The sequence below is a fragment of the Lichenostomus cassidix genome, chromosome 1 (genome assembly GCF_008360975.1).
Source record: "Lichenostomus cassidix isolate B80296 chromosome 1, HeHo_3.0, whole genome shotgun sequence".
Taxonomy (NCBI): domain Eukaryota; kingdom Metazoa; phylum Chordata; class Aves; order Passeriformes; family Meliphagidae; genus Lichenostomus; species Lichenostomus cassidix.
The window spans coordinates 55,567,110-55,590,579 of NC_139479.1; the positions used below are offsets into that span (position 1 = coordinate 55,567,110).

At 35.3% G+C, this 23,470-nt stretch overlaps 1 protein-coding gene across 5 annotated transcripts in view; it reads left to right on the forward strand.

The window, feature by feature from the left end:
* DIAPH3 (diaphanous related formin 3) overlaps positions 1 to 23,470 on the forward strand; it is a 203,797-nt gene that overhangs the window by 21,065 nt on the left and 159,262 nt on the right. For all 5 annotated transcript variants that reach the window (XM_085058778.1, XM_085058806.1, XM_085058787.1 and 2 more), the window contains 9 exons: positions 1,179 to 1,283; positions 6,937 to 7,067; positions 10,363 to 10,437; positions 10,518 to 10,587; positions 10,968 to 11,104; positions 11,557 to 11,662; positions 21,188 to 21,298; positions 21,715 to 21,833; positions 22,571 to 22,687. In XM_085058778.1, the coding sequence (XP_084914904.1) occupies positions 1,179 to 1,283; positions 6,937 to 7,067; positions 10,363 to 10,437; positions 10,518 to 10,587; positions 10,968 to 11,104; positions 11,557 to 11,662; positions 21,188 to 21,298; positions 21,715 to 21,833; positions 22,571 to 22,687 (971 nt within the window). The remainder of the gene's footprint in view (positions 1 to 1,178; positions 1,284 to 6,936; positions 7,068 to 10,362; positions 10,438 to 10,517; positions 10,588 to 10,967; positions 11,105 to 11,556; positions 11,663 to 21,187; positions 21,299 to 21,714; positions 21,834 to 22,570; positions 22,688 to 23,470) is intronic.

Below are 23,470 nucleotides of genomic sequence, written 5' to 3' on the forward strand. Positions count from 1 at the left end.
AATGAAATCTATCCCAGCTGAAACCAGGAGAGGGGTCAAGCATTTTCTGTAATAACTTCTCACTGCTTGGATTTATATAAAATTGTAAATGTTTCTAGGAACTGTGCTTGATTCTGTTCTATTCAGCATGAAAGCTATTGAAAGACAAGGAAACTTAAGTTTTGGTGTAGTATAAATTCTAAGGTTTGTGTGTGCTGTTTGCCTTTGATTTCTGAGTAGGTGATACAGCTTTGATATCAAGATGGTTACCCACTGATTTTGTAGCATAGCTCCTGCAAAGCTGGTGGGGATTCACCTCATGAGTCTCAGCTGAAAATAACTGCAGTAATTCGTGCTAAGCTTGGGTAATGCACATAGCAATGCTGTATCTGCTTGTGTAGGTGCGTGCCAAAATTGTTAATTGTTTCTTAATTTTTTTTTCTACTTTTATTTTTAAACCTACAACGTGATAGGAAATGCAATTTCTCACAGATGTGCAACCAGTTACAATGATCAGAGCATTTCTAGGCTAGAACTCCCTGTGTCAGAAATGTTAGTGACATTCAGAGGTGTCACTTGGGTGGTTTTGGGTGTAGGTTTGTCTCAGCTCGTTTTGACCTCTCGGTTTATGTTGGAGTGAATGAATTAGGGGGTTTTGATAACAGTTGAAGGTGTTGATTTAATCTTTAAGAATTTCAGCCTTGCTTATTGAAAAGGTGAATATTATTTTGGTGAACTAGTTTCAGTGCAAACCAGATGCTGTTGCCCAAGATTAAATATTTGGTAACAGAGGAAGAGACTTATGGAAAAAATTAAAATTGACTTTAAAAATATGTAAAATACTGCTTTGAGTGCATTTATAAATCTATTAATGCTTTTCTGTAGTTTGATGCATGTGTGTGCGTGAAACTGCAGGTCTTTTCTAAGTAGAGTGTGTACTAATAATGGTTGATGGTTGTGATGTATTTGTTAATCCCAGCATAGTGGACTGTTTTGGTTTTTTTCAGTCTGAGTTCAGAGGGAAGATGGATAAGGATTTTTATGGTTTTGATTAATGTCTTATGAAAGGTTGTTTGTGTAACAGCTTTCAGTTGTCTAAGTTTGTATTTTTGTTTTTATTTAAGTCAGTCTCTTGTATTTAAATCACTCTGTTTTTGTATGACATATAAGACTGTTTTTTTTTTCCTCTCCCATTCTAGGAAGATATGAATTTAAATGAAGACAAGAAGATGCCATTGAGGGAAAAGGATTTTAATACTAAAAAAGAAATGGTGATGCAATATCTTAGCACTGCTTCAAAGTCTGTAAGTAAATAACTTAATGCTTACCTTGTTTCCTCTTGGAAAAGTGATGCATGAATATTACATTCCTTTGACTAACTTCTGTTTCTCATAGTGCCCTTTAAAAATGTTTGTGTCTATCTCATTATTTTACAAGATGCGGTGGGAGATAGTTAGTTGTACTTGAAATGTGTCTTCTATACACAAACCAGCATTTCTTTTTGGTAAAGGTATGGGTAAGAGTGGAGATGGAAAGACTACAAAAACTTTTGGCAGAAGTTTTGTGTGAACCTTTTCCTTTTCTAGCATTGTTTAAAAAGAATTCTTCAACTGATGAGCTTTTTTCATGTGTGACTTAATACAGAATTCATGTTTGATGCTACGTAATAGCTGATAATAAAATTGTTGTACACAAAACCATTTATTGTCCATTTTTTACCAGTAGAGATAATGATTGGTTGTTTTCAAGCAGTGCAAGGAGTTGTATGTAAGGGCCAGATTAAGGATGCAGTTGGCATGAGAAAAACTGCTTAGTTTTTGCAGAGTGGGAACTGACTTCTGTGCTAAATGCTGCATAGCTAATCCTGTCCTCAGATCTTCTGATTGTTTTAGAATTCATGTGTTTGAATCTTCGACTCTAACTGCTGTATGTGACTAGAGATACCAGTAAAAATTGCCTGTATGTGATTATAACTCAATACTGAGAAAATAAAACATTAATTATAATAATTTAATGGAGATATTTATCTTACTGTCTACTTTAAATGATGTACCTTATTAGTGTAATGTTCTGTCACTTTTAGGAAGGTAGGTATGCCTACTGCAGGACCGAAGTGCCTGGAGATTTTTATTTAAGATGAGTTCATCAAAGCTACTAGTCCTTCTATAGCATAACAGATTCTTAATACCAGAAGATTAGGTCTAGCTTGTTTTTCTTTTTTTAGAGATATTGCATGAACAAAGTTCAGACTAGTAAATCTCACAACATTCTTGAAGTTAATCTACCCAAAATAGTATGCGACAGTTTATATATCGACACCCCTAGCCTCCTTATGTATTTTAAGACCTCAGTTGTTTGATCTAAAAAGTAATATCATAATATGACATGACTGGCTATGCAGAGTTGCTGCATTCTTATCTGTTGCTGGAATCATAACATATTGATGGTAGTGATGTTAAGACTCTCTTTGTCAAGAGAAAAGTTTTCATGTTTTTGCTTCCTGGCACTTAAAACTTGCAAAGAACTGAAACCTATATAACAGAGTAGGTTTCATTGATCCTTATTTCTGAGTGCCATTTGCAATTTTTCTTTTGTCTTTGGATATCATCACACTTGTGTTTTGGCAATGGAGCTTCTTGCACAATGCCCAAGGTACTTCGTTGAAGAGGGCAGGTCTGTTTCCTCCCCCAGGGCAGTGATTTGTTCCCACACATTGTTGTCATGTGTGTTTTCCTAAAGCCCTGAATAGCATTTTCTCTCTGCTCCGTTCCTCTCCTGCTAGCCCACATACTCTGGTTTCAGTGGTGGGAGATCATTAAAGACCAATCCATGCAGGGGAACTTGTCTTTCCTGAACTCTGTTTCTAGGCTCGTGTCCTAACTGGAAGTGACATTTACCTGTTAGGTAACTGGGAGAAGCTGTTTGTGTGAGGCGCAGATCCAGCTGTTTGATATAGTAGTGCTGCAGATTATTTCAGATTACTGCTGGAGGTACTGGGATGGGAAATTCCTTCCCTTGCAATTGAAAAATCTTAGTTCCTGGCATGCTCTTTCATTCCTCAGGTTTGTTGGACTGAGTGCCTTCTGAGTCTAGAGAGAGCGCTGCATTGCACACCAAGAGTAATTGGCTAACTTTTGATGTACATTGACTTCATGAAAGTGTTACACTTTTTCAGAACAGTTGAAATACCATGTAGCTCCTGACTATTGCGGGCAACTAATCCCACCTCAGGCCTCTCTTTCTATAAATGACACTGCAGTAACTTCTCTTGATAGTTCATACTCATCAAACTTTGAGGAGGAGTTGCTAAGGTATTTTGCGTTGGGACAAATATCCTCATTCACAACTGGTTTGCAGAGTACTGAGCATGCTTCTTTTAAAGCAGTTATCAGTTAAAAAACGATTACAGTGAAGACCGGAGACTGCTTCTCTAATGAATCAATGAGAGTGAAATAGCCTCTGGTGATCAGTGGGCTCTACTATAATCAAAGCTGGATCATTGACCTCAGTGTCAGGGCTTCTCTTTCTTAAAAGTGCTCATCTCCTTTCCAGTAATCACAAAGCACATGTCTTTGCATGGTAATACTTTGCGAAAAGAAAAGTTTTGAAAATAAATGTCCACGTTATGGTGTTAATACTAAAGTGGAAATAAAAGCAGCATTGCTATCATGTTACTCTAGCATAAGTTTGGCGGTTTTATATGTTCAAATTTTTAAAGTGAGTTTTTTCTCAAGATTTTGTTTTTGTTGTTCACATCGCTCCCTTGTAATGTTTTAACTAGATTAATTAATGCTGACTTCATGCTGCATCTGCTCACAGACCAGTTGTTCTTCAGTTGAGCAATTAAGTTTCTAGAGGCATTGATGCCTCAAGATATTTCCTGTTTCTCAGTTAACGTGAACATTTTGAACTTAAGCATCTTTTCCCATGCTGAAATACAGCTAATATAATCAGTTTCACAATTGGTACCAAATGCAGCTCTCATTTTATTTAAGCACCAGCAGATGTATCATATTCTTATTATGTTGCAGAACCTTGGCATAACTATGAATAAGTGGTACTTGGCACGGTGGTAGTTTGTTGTGCAGACATTCACAGTTTCCTTTGCACAGGGTAATGTTCCAGTGGGGACCAGAGTCTGAAATGGGATGACTTATTATTCTCTGGGTGTTGATGTGACTCTCCACTGCTTGTGTCATTGTTTTCAGATGGGTCACATGAGGCTTTCTGAAATGTCATTCTAGTGAATTCTTCTAGTGTGGCTGAGTTCTTGTCCCATGTGACCTTTCCACTGTACACATTGCTATTGATTATATTAAATTCCTTCCAAGATATCTTCTAACCATCTTAACTCTATGTCCTGTCCATATGACTGTCCTATATGACTGTGCATCAAAAGAAAGCAATTTTACTGAAGACTTGTAAGTATTTTGGTTGGATCAGTTCTGTCAATTTTACAGCAGGAACTGCTAGGAGAAGTCACTGGAAATGACAGATTCTCCACACAGGATATTAATCCGTATGCTTAGGCATACAAGTAGTGCTTATCAAGTAGTCTATGCACATCAGGAGCTGCCAACAGAATTTCTGGAACTTTCTGAAATTTCCAACTCTTTTATAACATTTACTTTGTCATGAAGGCTGTTAAAAGTTTCTTTGCTCATTTTGTCACTAGTCAGTCTGTTATCTCATCTATGCAGAGACCACCTGGAAAGATCCATGAAAGAAAACTGCAAACACTGACTTTATTTTTGTTTGTGGGAACATAAATTGTTATGGATTTAAAAATATTTTCTCTGGGTTGGCTAGATCTGTCTTCCAGATTCTCTCCTCAACCCTCGTCCCTTGCTGTACATCTCATCTACTTTTTCTGTGGAACATGGTTGTTGGAAGTTACTCTCATATGTAAGCAAGTAGGGATCTTCATCAATTCAGCAGCATGTTTGGAATGACATTCCATGTACTACATGTGGTGTTTCAAGATACAACATGAGATACTGTATTTTTGGGATGATTCCTGGCAGTAGTCTGTTTTTTTGGTGTCTGGAGCATCTGTTTATCAAGTCTGGGGAAATATAATTGCAGTGGAGATTATTACAGCCCGCAATGTTGTGTTGTCACAGAGTCATGGAATAGAATGAGACTGGAAGAGACCTGGAGACAGTCTCATCCAACTTCTTATCTATTCAATTTTTAATGTCTTTGATAGAGGAGACTATATAGCCTGCCTGAGCAACCTCTTCAGTGCTTGACCAGCCTCATGATTAGAAAAATGGAGGGAGGAGGGGGGAAGTTTGTGTTTGTCTTATGCTTACCCAGTTTCCTATATTTCAGTCTGTGCTTGTTCTTTCACTGGTAGGGCTCCCCTGAACCTTCTTGGGACTAAATAATACCAGTTCTATCAGCCTCTCCATGTGCTACAGATTCTCCTGTAATTGTGTCCACAACCCTTTCTGGACTCTTTCTAATATCCATGTCTCTCATGCTGGGAGTCAGGAACTGGACAGAATTCTCCAGATGTCTCACCACTGCTGGGCTGAGGGGAAGGATCATCTCCCTCGACCAGTGGGTGGTGCACTTAACCTGTGGTCAACTTGACATCCATCACAACCCCAATTTTCCTGCAAGCCTACATTCCAGCTGGTAGCCCCAACACATGTTGGTGCATGGGATTATTTATTTCCAGGTTCAATATTTATAGTTTTCTGTTGTGGAACTTCCTGAAATTCCTCTGCACATTTTTCCTGTCTGTTGATGTCCCTCTGAATGGCATCTCAGCAGCCTGGTCTGTCAACTACGCTTCCCAGCTTTTAACTTCACTTCTCCGCTAGAAACTATTTAATTATCTTCTAATTCATGAGAAGAAAAGATCATTTTTCAGTATTTCCTGAGGATCTAAAATGTCGCTGTTGAGCCGCTAGCAGAGAAAAGACCCAGTTCTCAGTGGCAAGAAGGAAAAAAGACCTTTATTGTTTTGATTTCATCATATATATAGAGTTTTCAAAGGTCACCCAGACTGGTCAGTCAGAAACCTCCCCCTAGGCCTGATTGGCCAGGCCTGAACTGTCCAAATCCTGGGACACTGTTTTCAATAACATCCAAACTTTATCTTTATTTATAAAACACAAAAGGAATTCTCATGGGAAAGACCTGTGCTAGCCACACTAAAATAAGGAGAAAACATCATCTGTATGAAGCAGTAATGAGACTGCCTCACCATTTACAGTGAATAACTTCCAGTTATTATTGCACTGCAAGTCTAATTCTCTTCAATTCCTGACTTAAGCCATTGGTTAGTCAAGAATTATTTAGTCTCTTTGTGCTCCATGAAGTTGTGCTTCTCTTCTCAAAAAAAGGAGTCTTGCAATGAATTAACTCAAATCTAACTTTTATATGCCATTGTATGCCTAGATTTTTTTGTATTTAGATACGTTTTGTAGAAAATACATCCATCCTTCATGTGAAATGGATATTAGGTGGATTAGACTTCTTATTTTTCAATATCTACAAGAATGTCTACTTCTGCAAGAACAGAAGTTACATTTTGAGTACTTTTCTGCTGTGCTTCTTCTTCCCTCTGTATTGTGACTGCAGTCACCCTTCTGGACATGTGTCCTATGATCTCTTCAGAAAACTTCAGAACTGTTTTTTTCTTCTGTTGAATATTGAATATTAAGATGTTTGCAATGCATAAACAGAATCCATTCAATACAAAAATTTTATTTACTGAGCACGCATAATATATTTGTACATTTGATGCCTGCTGCTTTTGTCTAATTTGTTCATAAAATGATCAAATTTAGTCAGCATTTGGCAAGTAGTAGATGGGCATCAGTTACAGGTTTACAGGTCTACATTATGTAATTTTCAAGGAACAGAAATGAAGGTTAGCCATGTATAATCTATTCAAGTTCTAGATGCACCAAATAAGAAACAAGTGTATTTTCTGTTTTTCAGGGAAGTCTCAAGAACAGTAGAAAGATTTCACCCCAAGAATTTATTCAGGATTTAAAATCTGGGTCAACGGATGAAAGACTAGTCACTTGCTTAGAATCTCTCCGTGTGTCCTTGACTAGTAATCCTGTCAGGTAACATCATTAATGCATATTGAAGAAATTAATCATATTCTAATTTCTTAATGGATTAAAATTAATGGATATGTAGATGTACATATTTCAAGGTTTTCCAGTTAATGAGTTTGTGTGCATTAGTGAATGATTGTAGCTTTTTTTCTTTTTTTTCATTGATCATATATCCCCTGTAGGTCTGTTATTTTTAATAGAGTTGGCTGATGTATACAAGGTAATACTAAGAGAAGGTAAATTAAATGTGGTGCAGAAGCAGTTCCCTTTGTTTCCTAGTGCTAAGTAGTAAATTTTTTTTCATTTTTGTTTTTGAAATATTTTGTAACTCTTTGATCTTCTAACTTATTTTTATCAGGGTGATCAATAAAAGGAGTTAGGCACCTTGGTGTAAGTTTGTTCACCAGAAAACATTTATATTTTTAATTGTGTGCTACTCCTCCTATCCAGTGTACTTTAAGTTTTCTTCCTTCCTGCCTTCTGGTGGTTTTTTTCTGTATCTGTAGGGTTTACCTATACAGAAGAAAGCACAACCTTTGTTTACCAGTGCTTTACTGAAGTAAACTCTTCAGTAATCACTCATCATTCTTAACTTTGATTTGTTCCACGCAGCTTGATTTGTGAATGCTAACTTTATTTTATTAAATTGTATTTTTTTTTTTATTCTACTCTATTTGCATCTTTTTGTTTTAGCGTTACCATTAAAGACAATGATTGAACACATGATTTGGGGAAACTGGGATATAGTTTAAAATAATGCAAATGAAATGTTGGGACATGATTAGAACAGGATTGCACAACTTTCTTTTCTCTGTGTTTGGCTTGGCAAAGTTGCTGATGTGGGTCTTCTCTATGGGTATTTGCTTATTTCCTTCTATTCATTTGTTTCTGAATTGGATTGTCTTGTCTTATTTAGAATTTGCAATGGCTCATGTGGGATGGAACATACTTTACAGCAGCTTGAGTTATTCTGATGAATGGGTTTTACAGAAGAAATACTTCCTCCATGAATGTGAAACTACTTTTAGATATAGTATTGCCTCCCTTTCTTAAAAAAGACCCCAACAACCCACAACTCCAGCGATTTTTAAAAAATTTTGTTTATTTACTTCTAGGTTGATTTAACAAAGAAAACTTTGCTTGTTAGTTTACGCTTGGAAAGAGAAATACAAAATGTATGATATGTGAGACAATTTCTGTTTAGAGCAAACTCTTGTCTCTGTTCTTGATATGAGTGGATAGTTTCATCTTTTTGTATGTCATTCACTTTGCTGGCTCTTTCCTACACACCAAGAAAAAAGTTAACTTCGCCTTCCACAAAAAAAACAAACAAACCATGGCCAGTGATCTTGCTGAGGTGCTAGTTAATAGATGTGTGGCCTAAGAATATGTCTGAATTTGAAACAGAATGAATGTAATAGAAACAGAATTAGAAATAGAATGGCTATGGCTTAAAAAAACACCAGAGAAGAGGTATTTGAATAGACAGCAATTTAATGTACCAAATCTCTACTACTTGTCCATGAGTACATTTTAGTCTACAAATCAAAAGAAAGATTACAACCAATAGAATATATGTGTTTTGAAACAGTCTTCTGGTGTATTGAGTGGTGCTGGAAAAGTAATGTTTAGATAGACCTCACTACACTTTAAGAGAGCATTTTAAAATAGCCTTATTAAAAACCGTAAGTTCTTACTAGGGTTTATATACAAAAGCAAAAATGGAACAGCAACACACTGTTTTTCATACTAAAAACTTGTGGAGTAAACATTTTTAAACCATATTTCTAATGTGTAGCAGGAATTGATGTTTGTTGGATGCAGATATTGGAGACTTTGATTTTTCCTGTCAGTAGGCAGATCTTTGAGTAAGAACTTGCTTTGACACATAAATAGCTCTGGTCCAGCTGCTATAAATCCATAAATTTTAGACTTCAGCTTTGTGTGATATGGACAATGAGAAAAAATGGATGAAACGTTGAGATTTTATTTTGTGCATATATAGTAACAAAGGATAAAAGTATGCTTTTTTAGCAGGATGAGAATTAAATTTATATTGAATTTAGCCTGACGTTCTTGACATTGTGGGCTGTGATATTTTTGACAGTATATAATTTAGGGTTTTTTTTCTGATTTTTCAATTACTATACTTTAATCTACTTAACTTTTAAATCTTGTTGACATTTCAGTTTCTAATGCAAGAAGTGGTTCTACAACATTGTTTTCAATTAGTCTTTTTTGTAAAGTGTATTTTTAATTCACAGAGAAAATCTGAATCAAGTGACACTGAGTAGTTTGATCACTGGTACTTAGAAACATGTATTGAAATCTATGGCTTACTGCAAAAGCAGTGCTTATTTTCCATCATTATAAAAAGAAAGCCTCAAAAAGGAAAATCTTGGTCACTAATCTTAAGGTAAATAGTTTAGGTGTTTTGACCTCACAGTGGCCAGCACAGTTCATCAAAATTGTTCAAGTGATCTAGCTGTACATAGTATTACAGATAACTAGTTGTCTACAACTATTTCTTTTGTATAATAGTTGCAACAGATTGAATTTCTTTAAGAGGATGTTTTCAATATATTGAGAATAGAGGAACTGATAACTAAGTGTTTTGTCAGAATGAAAAAAAGCTGAGTGTTTTCTTTGGATAGTGTAAGTAGTTTTTGTTCTTGTGTGGAAGCAGAGGTAAGGGCAGTAATAATGCATCAGTATTCTAGTTGATCATCCCCAGCTGTTGGATGTACGACAAAGTGGCTGCTCATAATTCTGCTTATACAAAATGTTGAAAGAAATTAATCTCGTCAGATTATCTTTAGGACAGGTATGGCCAGATCTGCCAAAAATAGATGCCAATTTATGCCTAATGTATTTCAGAATAAAACACCCATCCAAGAAAGAGAAGATCTATTTTCATAATGTATTTATTTTTAGAGGATAAAAGTATAGAAGCATCTGATCTGATTTTCTATTCCTATAATTTTAGGTACTGCTGTCAGTGTGCTGTTATTTGTATTTGATATCAGGGGGTTTTGAGCCATACTAAACATTGAGCATGTTGACATGCATGAACGTAAGACCATGAAGCAACTTTCTCATGGCCAAGGGTTTAACCCCTCACCAAGAGATTCCTTTGGTAGTAGCTGAAGTTTTAAATTTTTTTTTTTGTGTTCTCTTGGAGATATTTTGGGTTTAAAACCATCCAGTTATATTTGCTTTTATTTATGGTGACAATTTGCTTTCACTGTGATTAGTCTTTGAAATGTAAATTTTTTTAAATACCTTTTTTCTTTCTCTCTAGCTGGGTTGAAAATTTTGGCCGAGAAGGTCTGGGACTGCTATTGGATGCTTTGGAAAGATTAGTTGAGACAAAAAAGTAAGGATTTAATATAAAATTATTAGCTTTTCTTAATATTTAAAGAACATTTATTTACTCTACATTTTTGATTTATTCAGTCAGGACAGAGTTGTGAAGAGGAGTCAGCATAAGGTTATACAGTGTTTGAGAGCCTTCATGAATAATAAGGTATGGGATTTTATTTAGTCTGGAAATCTAAATTACTACAGTTCAGTTAGATAAGGTACATGATGGGTAAAAGTCTGTGCAAGTTGGTGAAGTGATGGGTTGGTCAGTTGTGATTTGAAGTTCCTTTGTCGGCCAGAAGTCTGCTACTTCTTCTCTGCAGAAATATTCCAAGACAATAATGTAAATTTTTGATGCTGATATATGCCCTTCTTACAGAATAAGTGATATACTTGGGACTTCTCTCTCATTGAATTTTTAAAATTGTTTCACAGACTTAAATGTCATGTGAAATATTTACTTGAGGAAAGCATCACTGTCATTGCTAGATATTCGACAGTCATTTGTATTGCCTTCCTTACAAATGTTCTTCTGTCGTTTAGTATGGATTGCAAAGAATTTTGGGAGAAGAGAGGAGCCTTTTGTTGCTGACCAAAGCAATAGATCCCAAGCAGACAAACATGATGACGGATATAGTTAAACTCCTTTCTGCAATGTGCATCGTTGGAGAGGAAAACATGTAAGTACTGTATTTTAGCAAGAAATAGTAAGGTAATTTTACAATGTCCCAAATTATAATTATACCTGAATGAAATTATAAAATTTTCAATTTCAGTTTGAAAGTAATGTCTGTATTATATTGTCAGTTTTCAGAATAGCTTTGAGATTTTTTTTGTTGTGGTATATCAATGAGTTTTCTTTTTGACATGTGGAAGTACTGTTTTGATGGAAATAGTTATGCCACAATTGTTTTGCTTAATATTTATTAGCATAATTTTCTTAACCCTTGTAATCCAGGCAGTCATTCTTTGGTTACAAAAATCTGGGAAGGAAATATGTAAACAAGTGTTGCTTAAACCTCCTAAATTTTTTTACAAGAAGTTGAGGCAGATGAATAATTTGGCAACATGGCTTTTCAGATAGCAAAGTTTAAATATCTCTTCTGAGTGAAATGATTCTCTTTTCCTACAGCCTTGAAAAAATTTTGGAAGCTGTAACGACAGCAGCAGAAGAAAGAAATGTTGATAGATTCTCTCCTATTGTAGAAGGTCTTCAGGATAACTCAGTTCAGCTGCAAGTAAGGTTTTTGGGCTTTTTTTTTTTTTGTTTTTTTTGTTTTTTTGTCCTTCAAACCACTGCAACAAGTAAGAGTAAAATTGTGTATTTTTCTGGACTGAACAAGTCATTGCAATACAAAGGACTAGGGATGCTGTTTCAAATAGCAGTCAAATTTTGGAATGTTGTTTATAATTTTGCCTTCTAAAATGTGCCATGGGAAGATTCAGTCCTGAGAAACACAGGGGTGTTGCAAGTTAATTGTTGATTTCTATTCATTGAGATCTTACCTTTGCAAGTTAAAGACAGTACAAATTTAAAAGAAAGGATAAATAATGTGTTTGGATGCAAAAAGATTATCTCACTTCTAGAAATATTTGTTGAAAGTGAAGATTAATAATAGTAAAAAAGCAAGTTTTTAGGTGACTGCATTTTATAATTAATGTTTTAAATCTTTGGTAGGTCTGTCCCTCATGCTCACTTTATGTTAACAAAAAATTGCACTCAGAGTCTGAGGAAAGAAAACTTTCACTTTATTTTCAATTTGCTTTGGTTGGATGTAGAGTTTACTGCAGGAAGACAGAAAGTATTACAGTGCATTTGAATGATCATTAAAAATTATTGGTCTGAGAGTGTAGATGTGAATTAATTGACATTCATGTAATTTAGTTGAATTGAAATCTGTTCATAATTGTAATTCTTTGTGACTATTACAAAAATAGTAAAAGATGAATCCAGAGTTTGAAAGAAATGTTTGCATTACTCAGCTTTTATATTAAATAGTTCATGTTTGACAATGAAGATTGCTGTTTGTTTCATCTGTCTCATAGAAAAGCTAACTATAAAGGAATATTTGAAGGTGCAGAATCATTTGTAGTTAAATTTTGCCAGTAGCAATGGAATGCTCTTGTAAAAAATTGTCCCTTCTTGCTTTTCCCTTCGGTCTTGTAGTCATAGACCACTATGGGTTGGAAGGACCTTTAAAGACCATCTGCTTCCCACCCAGATACCATGAGGGGGCATCTTTGACCAGACCAGGTTGCTGAAGGCCTGGTCCAACTTGATCTTGAACACTTCCAGGGATGGGGCATCCACAATTTCTGTGGGCTATCCATACATTTTCTGAAATACTGGAAAATCTCAGAGGTACCATTTTTTCCCTGGGATATCAAAAATTTTCTGAGGTATCAATTTTTCCCTGGGATATCAAAACATTTTAAAAATATTTTGATTCAGTAGGGAGAAATGCTTTAGATAATGAGAGTTATTTTCCAATTCCAGGATATTGTATCTAAGTTAGGAGAACTTAAGAGTCTCTGTAGAGTATATAAGGGTTTGAGGACTACCAGGTTGAAATTAGCAGGATGTTGTTTTGAGTGTTAAGTTTTCAAATGAGATGCTGAATTTTCAGGACTTGTGTGTATTTGCATCTGTGTAGGTTTAATAAAGAAAAAAACCTACTGTGGATTTAATGAAAAGGTTACTATCTGTAACTTCCTTTTCTTTATAGTTAAAAATGCATGTGAAACTCCCCTAAAAGCAACCCATTACTTCATTTGAAACATCAGGCAGATTAAATTAATCCTATGTACCTCTTTTTTACCCATGATGAGTACCCACTGTTTGCAGGGGTGCTCAGCTCTATTAATGAGATACCACTGATGAGATAACCAGATCGGTACAGAAAATTTCAGCTGAGTTTCCTATGAAGTAGCAACTTTTGTTTTTCTAGGACTACTCTTCAGATATTTAACAAGTTTGTTCCTACTAGTTATGCCTTCTCTCAGCTGGGCTACACCTCCATTTGGTATTTTGTTATCCTCTGATATAGAAGATAGAAGCATTGTTAAAAATGAGAATTTACTCTGAAAGTTAAAGTTGCAATACTTCTGCAGAAATACTTACGCTAAATATATTCATTTGGCTTTGCTGAGAGTGTTAGCCTGAAGTTCCTGCAAATAGCTAATGTGTTGCTTTTTCATTTGCTGTGTCTTGTGTAGATATGGAAACTCATTAAAAGTTCTTTTCTGGTTTTTTTTTTGGGGTGTTTTTTTTTTTTTTGAGTTAAACCTTCATTAGGGTATATTCCTTCTGCTGAAAGGCTTTTTGATATTTACTTTTTCAGCCTTCATAAATGGTTGGTAGATTTCTTTTTTTAAGACCAGAAAAATCAAGGTTCCTCATGTGAATCAGCTGTAAACTTTTCTAACAATGACATTGACCTGGTAGTTAATTTGACAGTGTTTTAATGAGACAGAAGTTTACAGTTGTCAGTTACTTGGCATACTTGCCTTGATTGTCTGCTTGATGTATGTATGCTTGCTTTGTGGCAGTTCAATTTGACACTAACAACTGACCTTTTCAATTTTGAATTGACTTAACATTTCTGTTACTAGAAGACTGAATACATAAAAGGCCTCAGTAGGGTGATTTTTGTATTTTTAGTAAAAGCTCTGTATATCTGTTTTTTGAATTTGTTGAAAGCAAAGGGTATTCTCCCTTTATCTTTCACAAAATGCAAAATTATGGAAAGCATACTTAATTGATTTTGGTTCAAGACAAGATTAGTGATCTTATTCTGAGACTATAACTGTAGCCAGGAGTAATATTGAGTTTCTGGTCTTGTTAAAGTAAATGTAGTTTAACATCTTAAGCCTAAAATGCATACAGGACAATCTGGTGCCTTGTACATTTATGATGACAGCTGAAGAAGTCTAATACTTTGCTTGTTCAAGTCATGGAGGCAGGCAATACAGCTTTTTTGGCACAACCTGTTTTGAGATGTAAGAAAGTGATGAAAATAGCAACAACTTGTTGGTTGCCTACTTCTCATTCTTCTAGTAGAATCAAATGAGTGCTTGTGCTCTCTGATCATCAACTTTCACCACTGTTTCTCAAGCAGGTGGTTTAACTAACGAAAGAGTGCTATTCTTTTGTGCAGTTCTAGTTGCAGATGTCAGCTCCTTCTAATTTTCCAGTTAGGACTGAGGAGAGGTACAATGGTGAAGCAAAAGTGCAATTTTTCCTTTCCTGGTTAAGTTCCTGAAAAATGAACACCACCATGCCTGTGGAAACATGCAGGTTTGTGCATGTCTTAGGAGAAGCATTTCTGTGACAAAGTAAAAGATCTTAAGTGTTCATAGCCTTATCCTCCCAGTGTTTTCAATTGTCAGGCAATACCATTTAATCTTTCTTTATCATTTAATAATATATCGATGTGAGATGGCCATGACATTTTGGTTTGCTGAATCACTTGATGATTCTTGGTTGCTCTGTGCTAATGAGGTCCTTTCCATAACTGCCTATGTAATAGGGTCAATCAGAACAAAGCTTACCTTACCTAAATGTCAAGACTGAATGAAACAATTTCAAATTATTGTGATTTTTTGTGATTAAAGTATTATATCCTAACTGCTAGTTATTTAGTTAGTTTCACTTTGAGCATGATTTAACTACTTGTGATCTACTATCAGGTTCTTGCTGTTGCCTTTTTCATTAGTCCTTTAACAATTTTTGAATTTTGAAAAAGGTTTTTGTCATATAATTTACTCAAAGCTAAATGTATAAGCAATGCCTTGCTTAGACTTGTGTTTCCTTCCTCTTGTATAATGTTTTCTCATTCTGCTTTTTGTAGACTTTTGTTTGGGACTTTCACTATTACTTTGTATTTCTACAGAAATAATTAGTTTGCTAATATTGTCCAATGGATCATTGGTTGTTCCAGGAAGGCTAAAGTGTGTTTTTGTTATGAACCACAAATGAATTCCCATTTGACCAGATTTGACTAGAAGTACTGGATTAGCAGTACTTCTTACTAATGAATGCCTTGCTTTTCATTGTAGTATCATGGCTCTGTTGGATTTGAATAGAACATGTGCACGTGCACTGTGTCGTTTTGGCAAATTAAAAGAAAATATTTTTTTTTAAACAATTACTTCTGTAGACATCCTTTCATTGAAATTGCCTTCTTAAAGATAAAACTACAGTTTGCACTTGGTCAGGATTTTCATAGTAGTACTTTCTCAGTCTTTGACTCTTCACTGATAGTTTAAATCATCTGTGATAAATGCTGTTTGCTTAACTGTCCATTCACATAGTTTTGCAGGAAAACATACTGTGTTTTAAACTGCTGATAATGACAAAGGTTCCAAATTATACATAATCAAACAACATGGAGTTTGAAATCTAAATGTAACCTTGTGTTAAAGTACTTCAGTACTGACTGTATGGTAGTGTTGTCCAGTGAAGTCTACAATCATTGAAATACCTCACTGATGTTAGCAGAACAGGTGTTGGTGGCAGCTGTCAGTGCACTGAATTAGTGGTTTTGAATGGCAGAACTAATTGAATACAGAAAATGCAATTGAATGAAAGATTTTGTACTGCACAGAGATGAATCGGAGATGGTATAACTTGTTTCAAGTAAATAAGGTCAGAATTACGGGAAGTAAAAATTTTCATCTTGGCTGCTGAAGAGGAAGACAAATACTCATAAAGTGGACCCATACCAAAACAAATAGAAAAACCTTTAAGAATAAAGCCCAAACTTAGATAAGAAGACAATGTATTCTGTAAGGTTTTATTGCACTAAATTTAACTGGTTTGGTTGCCTGCATTTTCTACCACTTGTTGCATCCATATTCTTCTGTTGTGACATTGTAATGTGCCATTTGAGGGCCTAAAGAATACACCTGGTATTCAAAGCCAAGAATGTAATTGTAGTCTAAGTGAAGACTTAGTGAGCTAAAAAAATTGCTCTCAGTAGTGCTAACATATCTCCACTCCCATCCCATACCTATACTTTTCTATGCTGCATTTGATTTATGGTCATATTCTATCCACTAGCTACTAGAAATGTATTTAACGGTAACCTTAATGCGAGAGGCATACAAGGCTAAGAAAAATGTACAACTAGTGGGGTGATAGTGATTCTGTTACTAGACAAATCCTGTTGTAACTAAATAAGCCACAACTGAGCTCCAGATAGGCAAGCCAAATCTCAAAGCCTGAGAGGAAGCATGTGGTGTTAGCTTCGCACCAAACCTATAGCTTGTTACTAGCAAAAATCAGTGGGCTACAAGGCCACATGTCCTGAACAAGACTTTACGGGACTACAGACAAATATTCAATGTAAGGAACTTTCTCTGTGTCCACAAGTATGTGGCTGTGCAGCAGAACTTCTCTGTTGGGTGCTGTTGAGACAGTTCCTGGAAGGTTTTATTCAGTCTACTTTTGAAAAGTGGTCTGGGCACCTTAGATGGTTTCAAAATTTTTGTTATTGTTCTGTTGGTGTTTGGATGCAAGAGAATTATATTATTTGTATTTATCTTTTGGTAGTTGGAGTTTCTTTTTCTGGAGTTAGCACCCTTCTTTGTTACCTAGCGTAGAGTGATGCTTTGGCAGTGACACACATATTAGAATAACTCTTAGAAAAAGCACATGCACAGAAACAGGCTTCAAGAGTAATACAGAGGTTTTGTTTGAATTTAAAGAAAATAATTGATAAGTTAACAAAGTCACATTTTCTCTTTAAGTTTCTAAAATACTTTAGACATACACACAGAAGCAAATTGTATAAAATGAGGGAAGTAACACATTTCTGGGAGAAGCATCATAAGAATTGTTCTGACAGGCACTAAAAAGATGAAGAATGCACTGTTATATTTAAAGGCTCAAATTTTTATCAATTTAACAGCTTATAAGAAGGGAAGAATAACCAAGGGCTCTTTCTTATTTATAACTTAAAAGAAGCCCCTATTCTGAAATAATCTTTCTCAAGGAAACATACTTTATTCAAGGCAAAACAGTCACTGTTATGGTATTGTTAGCTATATTCCTATTTAACTGAGTTCTTTTAAAATTAGGTGCTACTAATGTAATGCCAATACCTTTCTGAAAGAAAACACACCATAGGTGTACTCCTCTTTGATATGTGAGGTTATTTATTTTTACTCGTCAAGTGATGATCTTGTGCTCACTGTAAAGAATATGGAGAAAGGACAGGAACAGGCTTTCATTGCCTTTCCATGTCTGTTAAACACTTTGTTAACAAAAAATACAAAGGCAGGTTTACAGTTAGGCAGGGGGGAAAACCAGACTTTATTACAACCACATAATTTTTGAGCCTTTAAGGCTTTTTTAAAAACAATCTTTTAAACATCAAATGTAATATTTGTAATATGTAATTTGTATTATTGTAATATGTAATTTAATATTGGTAGAATGATCGGTTTTGGCCACTTAGCTTGCTGTTTTCTACATTTTTTTGAAATTTTTTTGACATTTTGCAAACTTGTTTAAATTTTTGAAGTCCAGACTTAGGCCAGAGCATTCTTGCCTGCTCCTTGGGCCTTTCAAACACCTTTCATTGTTTCATGAAGTAGGACTTTGCTTTACAAAGCCATTTATTTATACTGTCCATTTATTCATGTTACTTTTTTTAATATTACTCATTAATTTTGTTCTCAGCTATACAAAATACATTTGTACTGTAGAAAAAGTCAAGCTTGGCAATTTGTAGTTGTCCAGATCTTCCTGAAAATATCATTTTAAATGTCAATATACTTTCTGCCATCTTTGTTTTCTTCAATGTCAACATATATTTCAGTACAAACTTGAAAGTAATAGCAAGTGAAGTTAATTTGTCCTCAATTTTTTTAAGAACGTTGAGTGTTTGAAGAATGAATGCTCTTTTGTTACTTTTCATGTAGACTTGGTTCTCTGAGTTCTTATGCCATCCTTGAACCAGTTTGTCTTTGTTCTACTTTGCAATCTCCCTTTCACATAGCAGTAGAGCACTTGACAAAGTGTTGTTGTTTGTATTGCTTTGTTTTCTTTGGGCACTCCTTTCCACCATGGTCTTTTACTGACCCAAATATTCTGTTGTTATCTTCCTATTTTTGTTATATTTGAGGAATTAGATTTGTTAATCATAGTTACTTTTTGCAAATTGTCCTTCAAAGTTCTTCTCTCATTCTTTTTGTCTCTGTTGATACATTTTCAGGTTTGATCAGTTAGTTTTGATTCCTTCCCTCCACTTGTGTTGTTTTATTTTGTTTAGATGTTGTAACTTGATTATTGTCTAAGACTGGAGTAAGTTACAGAAGTCTATCTTAACACTTATGCAATTGATTTAAGTAATCATTTTGAGTCCTGTATGCAGTTGTGGGTGCCAAAATATAAGAACAACATCAGACTGTTAGAGTGTGTCCAAATGAAGGGCAACGAGGATGGTGAAGGGCCTTGAGAGCAAGCTGTGTGAGGAGTAACTGAGGTCACTTGGTCTATTTAGCATGGAGAAAAGGAGACTGAAGGGATACCTCATTGCAGTTACAACTTCTTTGGGAGGGGAGGAGGAGGGGCAGACACCAAATTCTTTTCTCTGTTGACAGTGACAGGACCTGAGGGAATGGCCTGTAGCTGTGTCAGGGGATTTTAAGTTAGATATTAGGATTGGGTATCACCTTTTCACCCAGAGGGTGGTTGGGCACTGGAGCAGCTCTTCAGGGAAGTGGTCACACCACCAAGCCTGTCTGATTTCAAGAAGCATTTGCACAACGCACTCAGGAACAAGGTGTGATTCTTGGGACTTCTCTGTGCAGGACTGGGAGTTGGACTTGATGATCTTTTTGAATCCCTTCCCACTGAGGACATTTTACGGTCTTATGATTTTAATTTAATGTGCTTTTCCTTATTTATGTCAATAAAGTAAAACCAATAGTTTTTTATTATTATGCAAATCTAGATAATAGCATGTACTGAATTCCATGAAATTTCTAAGGGAATAGAATTTAATTTCACCTCTTCCTTCAAGTAAGAGGAAGGAGCAAAGCTTGTGCCTTTCTTCTATTACTGTTTTAAAGTTACTGTTGATGCAAGGTATGTTGTATGACAGAGTAATATAAGAATAGATGCTTTGTGGCAGCTTTTATCTAGGAGAGGTATCAGATGGGTTCATACAGTGGTTCCAACTACGGCATCCTCCCTTGAGCATTCTTGTCCTTTCAGACATCTCCAGAAGTTGAAAAGATGATCTCAACTCCTAGTGCAAAGTTGTGGGGCTATCGAGGTTTCTCTTTTCGAGTGACTCCAAATACCATCATTTATGGGATTGGGTGGAGAATGTGTCATGCTTAATTGGGTCATTCTAATGCTTGGTCCCTATAACAGCCTGCTGGAGCTCCCAGTCTCTTTGACTTGATTTTCTCAGCAGGTTCACAGGTCTCATGTTAACGGATTGTTTACAGTTGTTACATCTCTGTTCTTATAACTAAGCTATTCTCTTCTGGAGTTAGCTATTAAGTTCATCTATGTAGACTAACACTGCTGTCAAGCAGGCCTAAATTATGTTAATTGTCATGCATCTCCATAACAGTTCAGCTGAAATAATATATAAAGCTATTTTCATGCTTACATTCTTTGCAGTAGGATAAAGATAGGATAATGATTGCGGTCTGTGCTATCATTTAATCTTAGCACGTTCCTTCTGGAAACCAAATGAGTGCTATCGTTTTTTCACAGTCTATCCAAGTAGCTTGTACATCTAGTTGTTCATGTGACCAGATGTAATTTCAGTACTTGGAATTATGCATACTTCAAAGATGACTGGGACAGCATCTTTCCAGTATCACCTTTAGCCTATGGCATAATGAATCATCATTTTTTAGATTACAAAATGCTTTACAGCAAAGTATTTGTATCAGATTGCTTTAATCGTTTACATAGTATGTAAAGTCCAAATACAATTCTAAGTGACTGCTGCTTTTAAAAAGCCCTTAAATTGCTGGAATTATTTGAATAATATATTTCTTGTACATTGAAACAGGATATGCAAACAATAAAGAAGGTAAAAAAGGGAAATAATGGCTGTTTACATCCTCACTAAAGATAAACAGTAAGTTACCGTTGTTCTAAAGGCTTGTGAATCTGGACAGTGAATTCCTGCTGCTCCTGACTATGGGTTTTCAAGATGAATCTCTTGGTTTTTCAGAAGAGGGCCTACTCACTAGTTGGCCTGATGCTTTCTTTTGAGCTGAAGGAGTGATTCCCATGAAGTATTCTATAATGCTCAGTATATCTAAATAGTGACTATTTCAAAAAGAAGTGGAAGGAACTCCATTCTGTTCTTCAGATTCAGTTTAATCGGCACTTTTAAATAAAATACATATTTCACTGTACACAGACTATTATGTCACTAATTTTTTATATATGTGTATAGATAAATGTCTATTTGCAATTATTTATATATGTTGATAATTATGCTTTATCTGCTAAAGTTTATTGGCTGAAGGAATTTGATATTTGTACAAAATGACAAAATTCAGTGGGGTGAGAAAATACTTAATTTTTATGGAAATTTGTGCGCTAGAGTTTCATATTTATAGCTCATGTGGCTGATCAGGAACTTAAGTAGTTTAGTTATAAGATTAACTTAGTTTGATAATTAGAAATTATGTAATGTGTAATTATTATTTTGTTGTATCTTTTTTGATTGTGATACATATTGAAATCTAAGAAATAAAATAGTTTATTATTTTTTCCATTATAGGTAGCTTGCATGCAGCTCATCAATGCTCTCGTTACATCTCCTGATGACTTGGATTTTAGGCTTCACATCAGAAATGAATTTATGCGCTGTGGATTGAAAGAGATCCTGCCAGTAAGCATCTTGTCACCTCTCTTTGCATTACTACTTGATTTTTTAAATTATTTGAACTTGAGAGGGGGAATGGGAGAGCAAGTTCTTATAAATTATTCTCAAAGGCATTTTATTAAATTTGGGAAAGAGCAATCAGATATGAGAGTCAGACTTAGAAATGAAAAGGTGAAATGTGCTCTCTGAACTTTATTCTGATTGCTCAGCATTTTATGACTTTAAGAACATGTGGCAGACTGTTGTGCAAAACTTTTAAGCCAGCCTGAAGTCATATTTACCTTTTGATTATTTAATTTAACTCATGTTCTTGTAATTTTAAACTTAAATAACATAAATGTACTTAATTTATTAAAAAAATAAGGTTTATTTACAGATGGAAAGCTAATTTTGCAAGCCTTTCTACTGTTTCTTCTTTGCAGCAACTACAATGTATAAAGAATGAAGCGCTAGATATTCAGCTGAAAGTGTTCAATGAGCATAAAGAAGAAGACATGATTGAATTCTCTCATCGTTTAGAAGATATTAGATCTGAACTAGAATATCCTTTTGAGGGCAAACATGATCTTTGCTTGTATCAGCAATAGTGTGGCCAGCAGGAGCAGGGCACCAATCATTTCCCTGTACTGGGCACTGGTGAGGCTGCATCTCAAATTCTGTGCTCAGTGGGCCCTTCACCCACAAGAAGGGCATGGAGGTGCTGGAACATGTCCAGAGAAGGACAATACAGCTGGGGAAGGGTCTGGAGCACAAGTTCTGTGAGGAGCAGCTGAGGAAGTTGGGGTTGTTTATTCTGGAAAAGGACGCTCAGGGTGGCCTCATTGCTCTCAGTGACTACCTGAAAGGAGGTTATAGTGAGGTAGGTGCCAGTCACTTCTCCCAAGTAGAAATTAAGTGACTGAATGAGAGGAAAGGACCTCAAGGTGCGCCACGTGAGGTTTAGATTGGATAATAGGAAAAATTTCTTAGAGTTGTCAAGCCCTGGAATAGGCTGTCCAGGGAAGTGATGGAGTTCCCATCCCTGGAGATATTTAAAAGAGGTGTACATGTGGCATGTAGTGGCTGAAAGATGGACTTGGCAGTGCTTGGCTAATAGTTGGACTTGATCTTAGATGTCTATTCCAGCATAAATTATTCCATGATATCAGCAAGACAAACATGACCAAAATAAAGCATATAATGGATATTTTCTTCTATAATTTCTGTTTAAAGAAGTTATCAGTCTCCATTTGACTAAAATATTTTGTTCTTTGTTATTATTTTCCTTAACACTTTTACTGAAGTAAATGATGTTTACAACATGCTGTGGAATACAGTTAAAGACACCAGTGCTGAAGGATATTTTCTTTCTATTCTCCAACATCTTGTACTGATAAGAAATGATCCTTTCATCCGGTATGTTTAATGCTGTGGTAAATATTAATAATGGATTTTATTTTATTATTCAGTTATTAATAGAATAGTTCTTCCATAAATTTAATGGTAGATTTTATTCTTTCTGTGTAGATTGCAATTTGTGAGCTCATGTTTAAAAGTATCAATTTTGAATCAATAATGCAATCTATATGTGTTTGTCTTTTCTGATTAGTATATAATTTTATTTTTTAAATGTAGAAAACTATTCTTATTAGGAGTTGAGCCTTATTGATTGCAAGTGTAAGTGATGAGCAAAGATGTCTTAATCATTTATAAACTATGGTCGTAGCATTATAATTGTGGTGTATTCAAGTCAAAGGACAAAACCAAGTACGCAAAGAAGTGCACTTTATACAGAAATCTGAATGTGTGCTTAATTTAGAGTAACTTTTGGGTTGGAATTGAATATTTTCAGTATACATTATAGGTCTGTGTAGACATGTTTGTGTCTCTTGGAAAATTCATCAGATAAATTACAGGGAAACAGTTAATAAAATTTTAAGTGTTTGAAGCTGACAAATACTTTCCTTCCAAAAATCTGCTTGTGTTGTCTTTGAAGAAACACTGGAGGAATGAGGTCTGAACTGAACAGGGGCCGTCTGTTTTCTGCACAGTGTTCTGCATAACCTTGCATTTCGGGCAAGGTCTAGCACAGATGTACGTTTAAAGGTTAGGGGTGCTTGCCTGCTATGGGTACATCTGTGCTCAACTTCTTCCATCTGAAAGGGTTTGAATTCACAGCTTGCATGTTCTGGGCAAGTG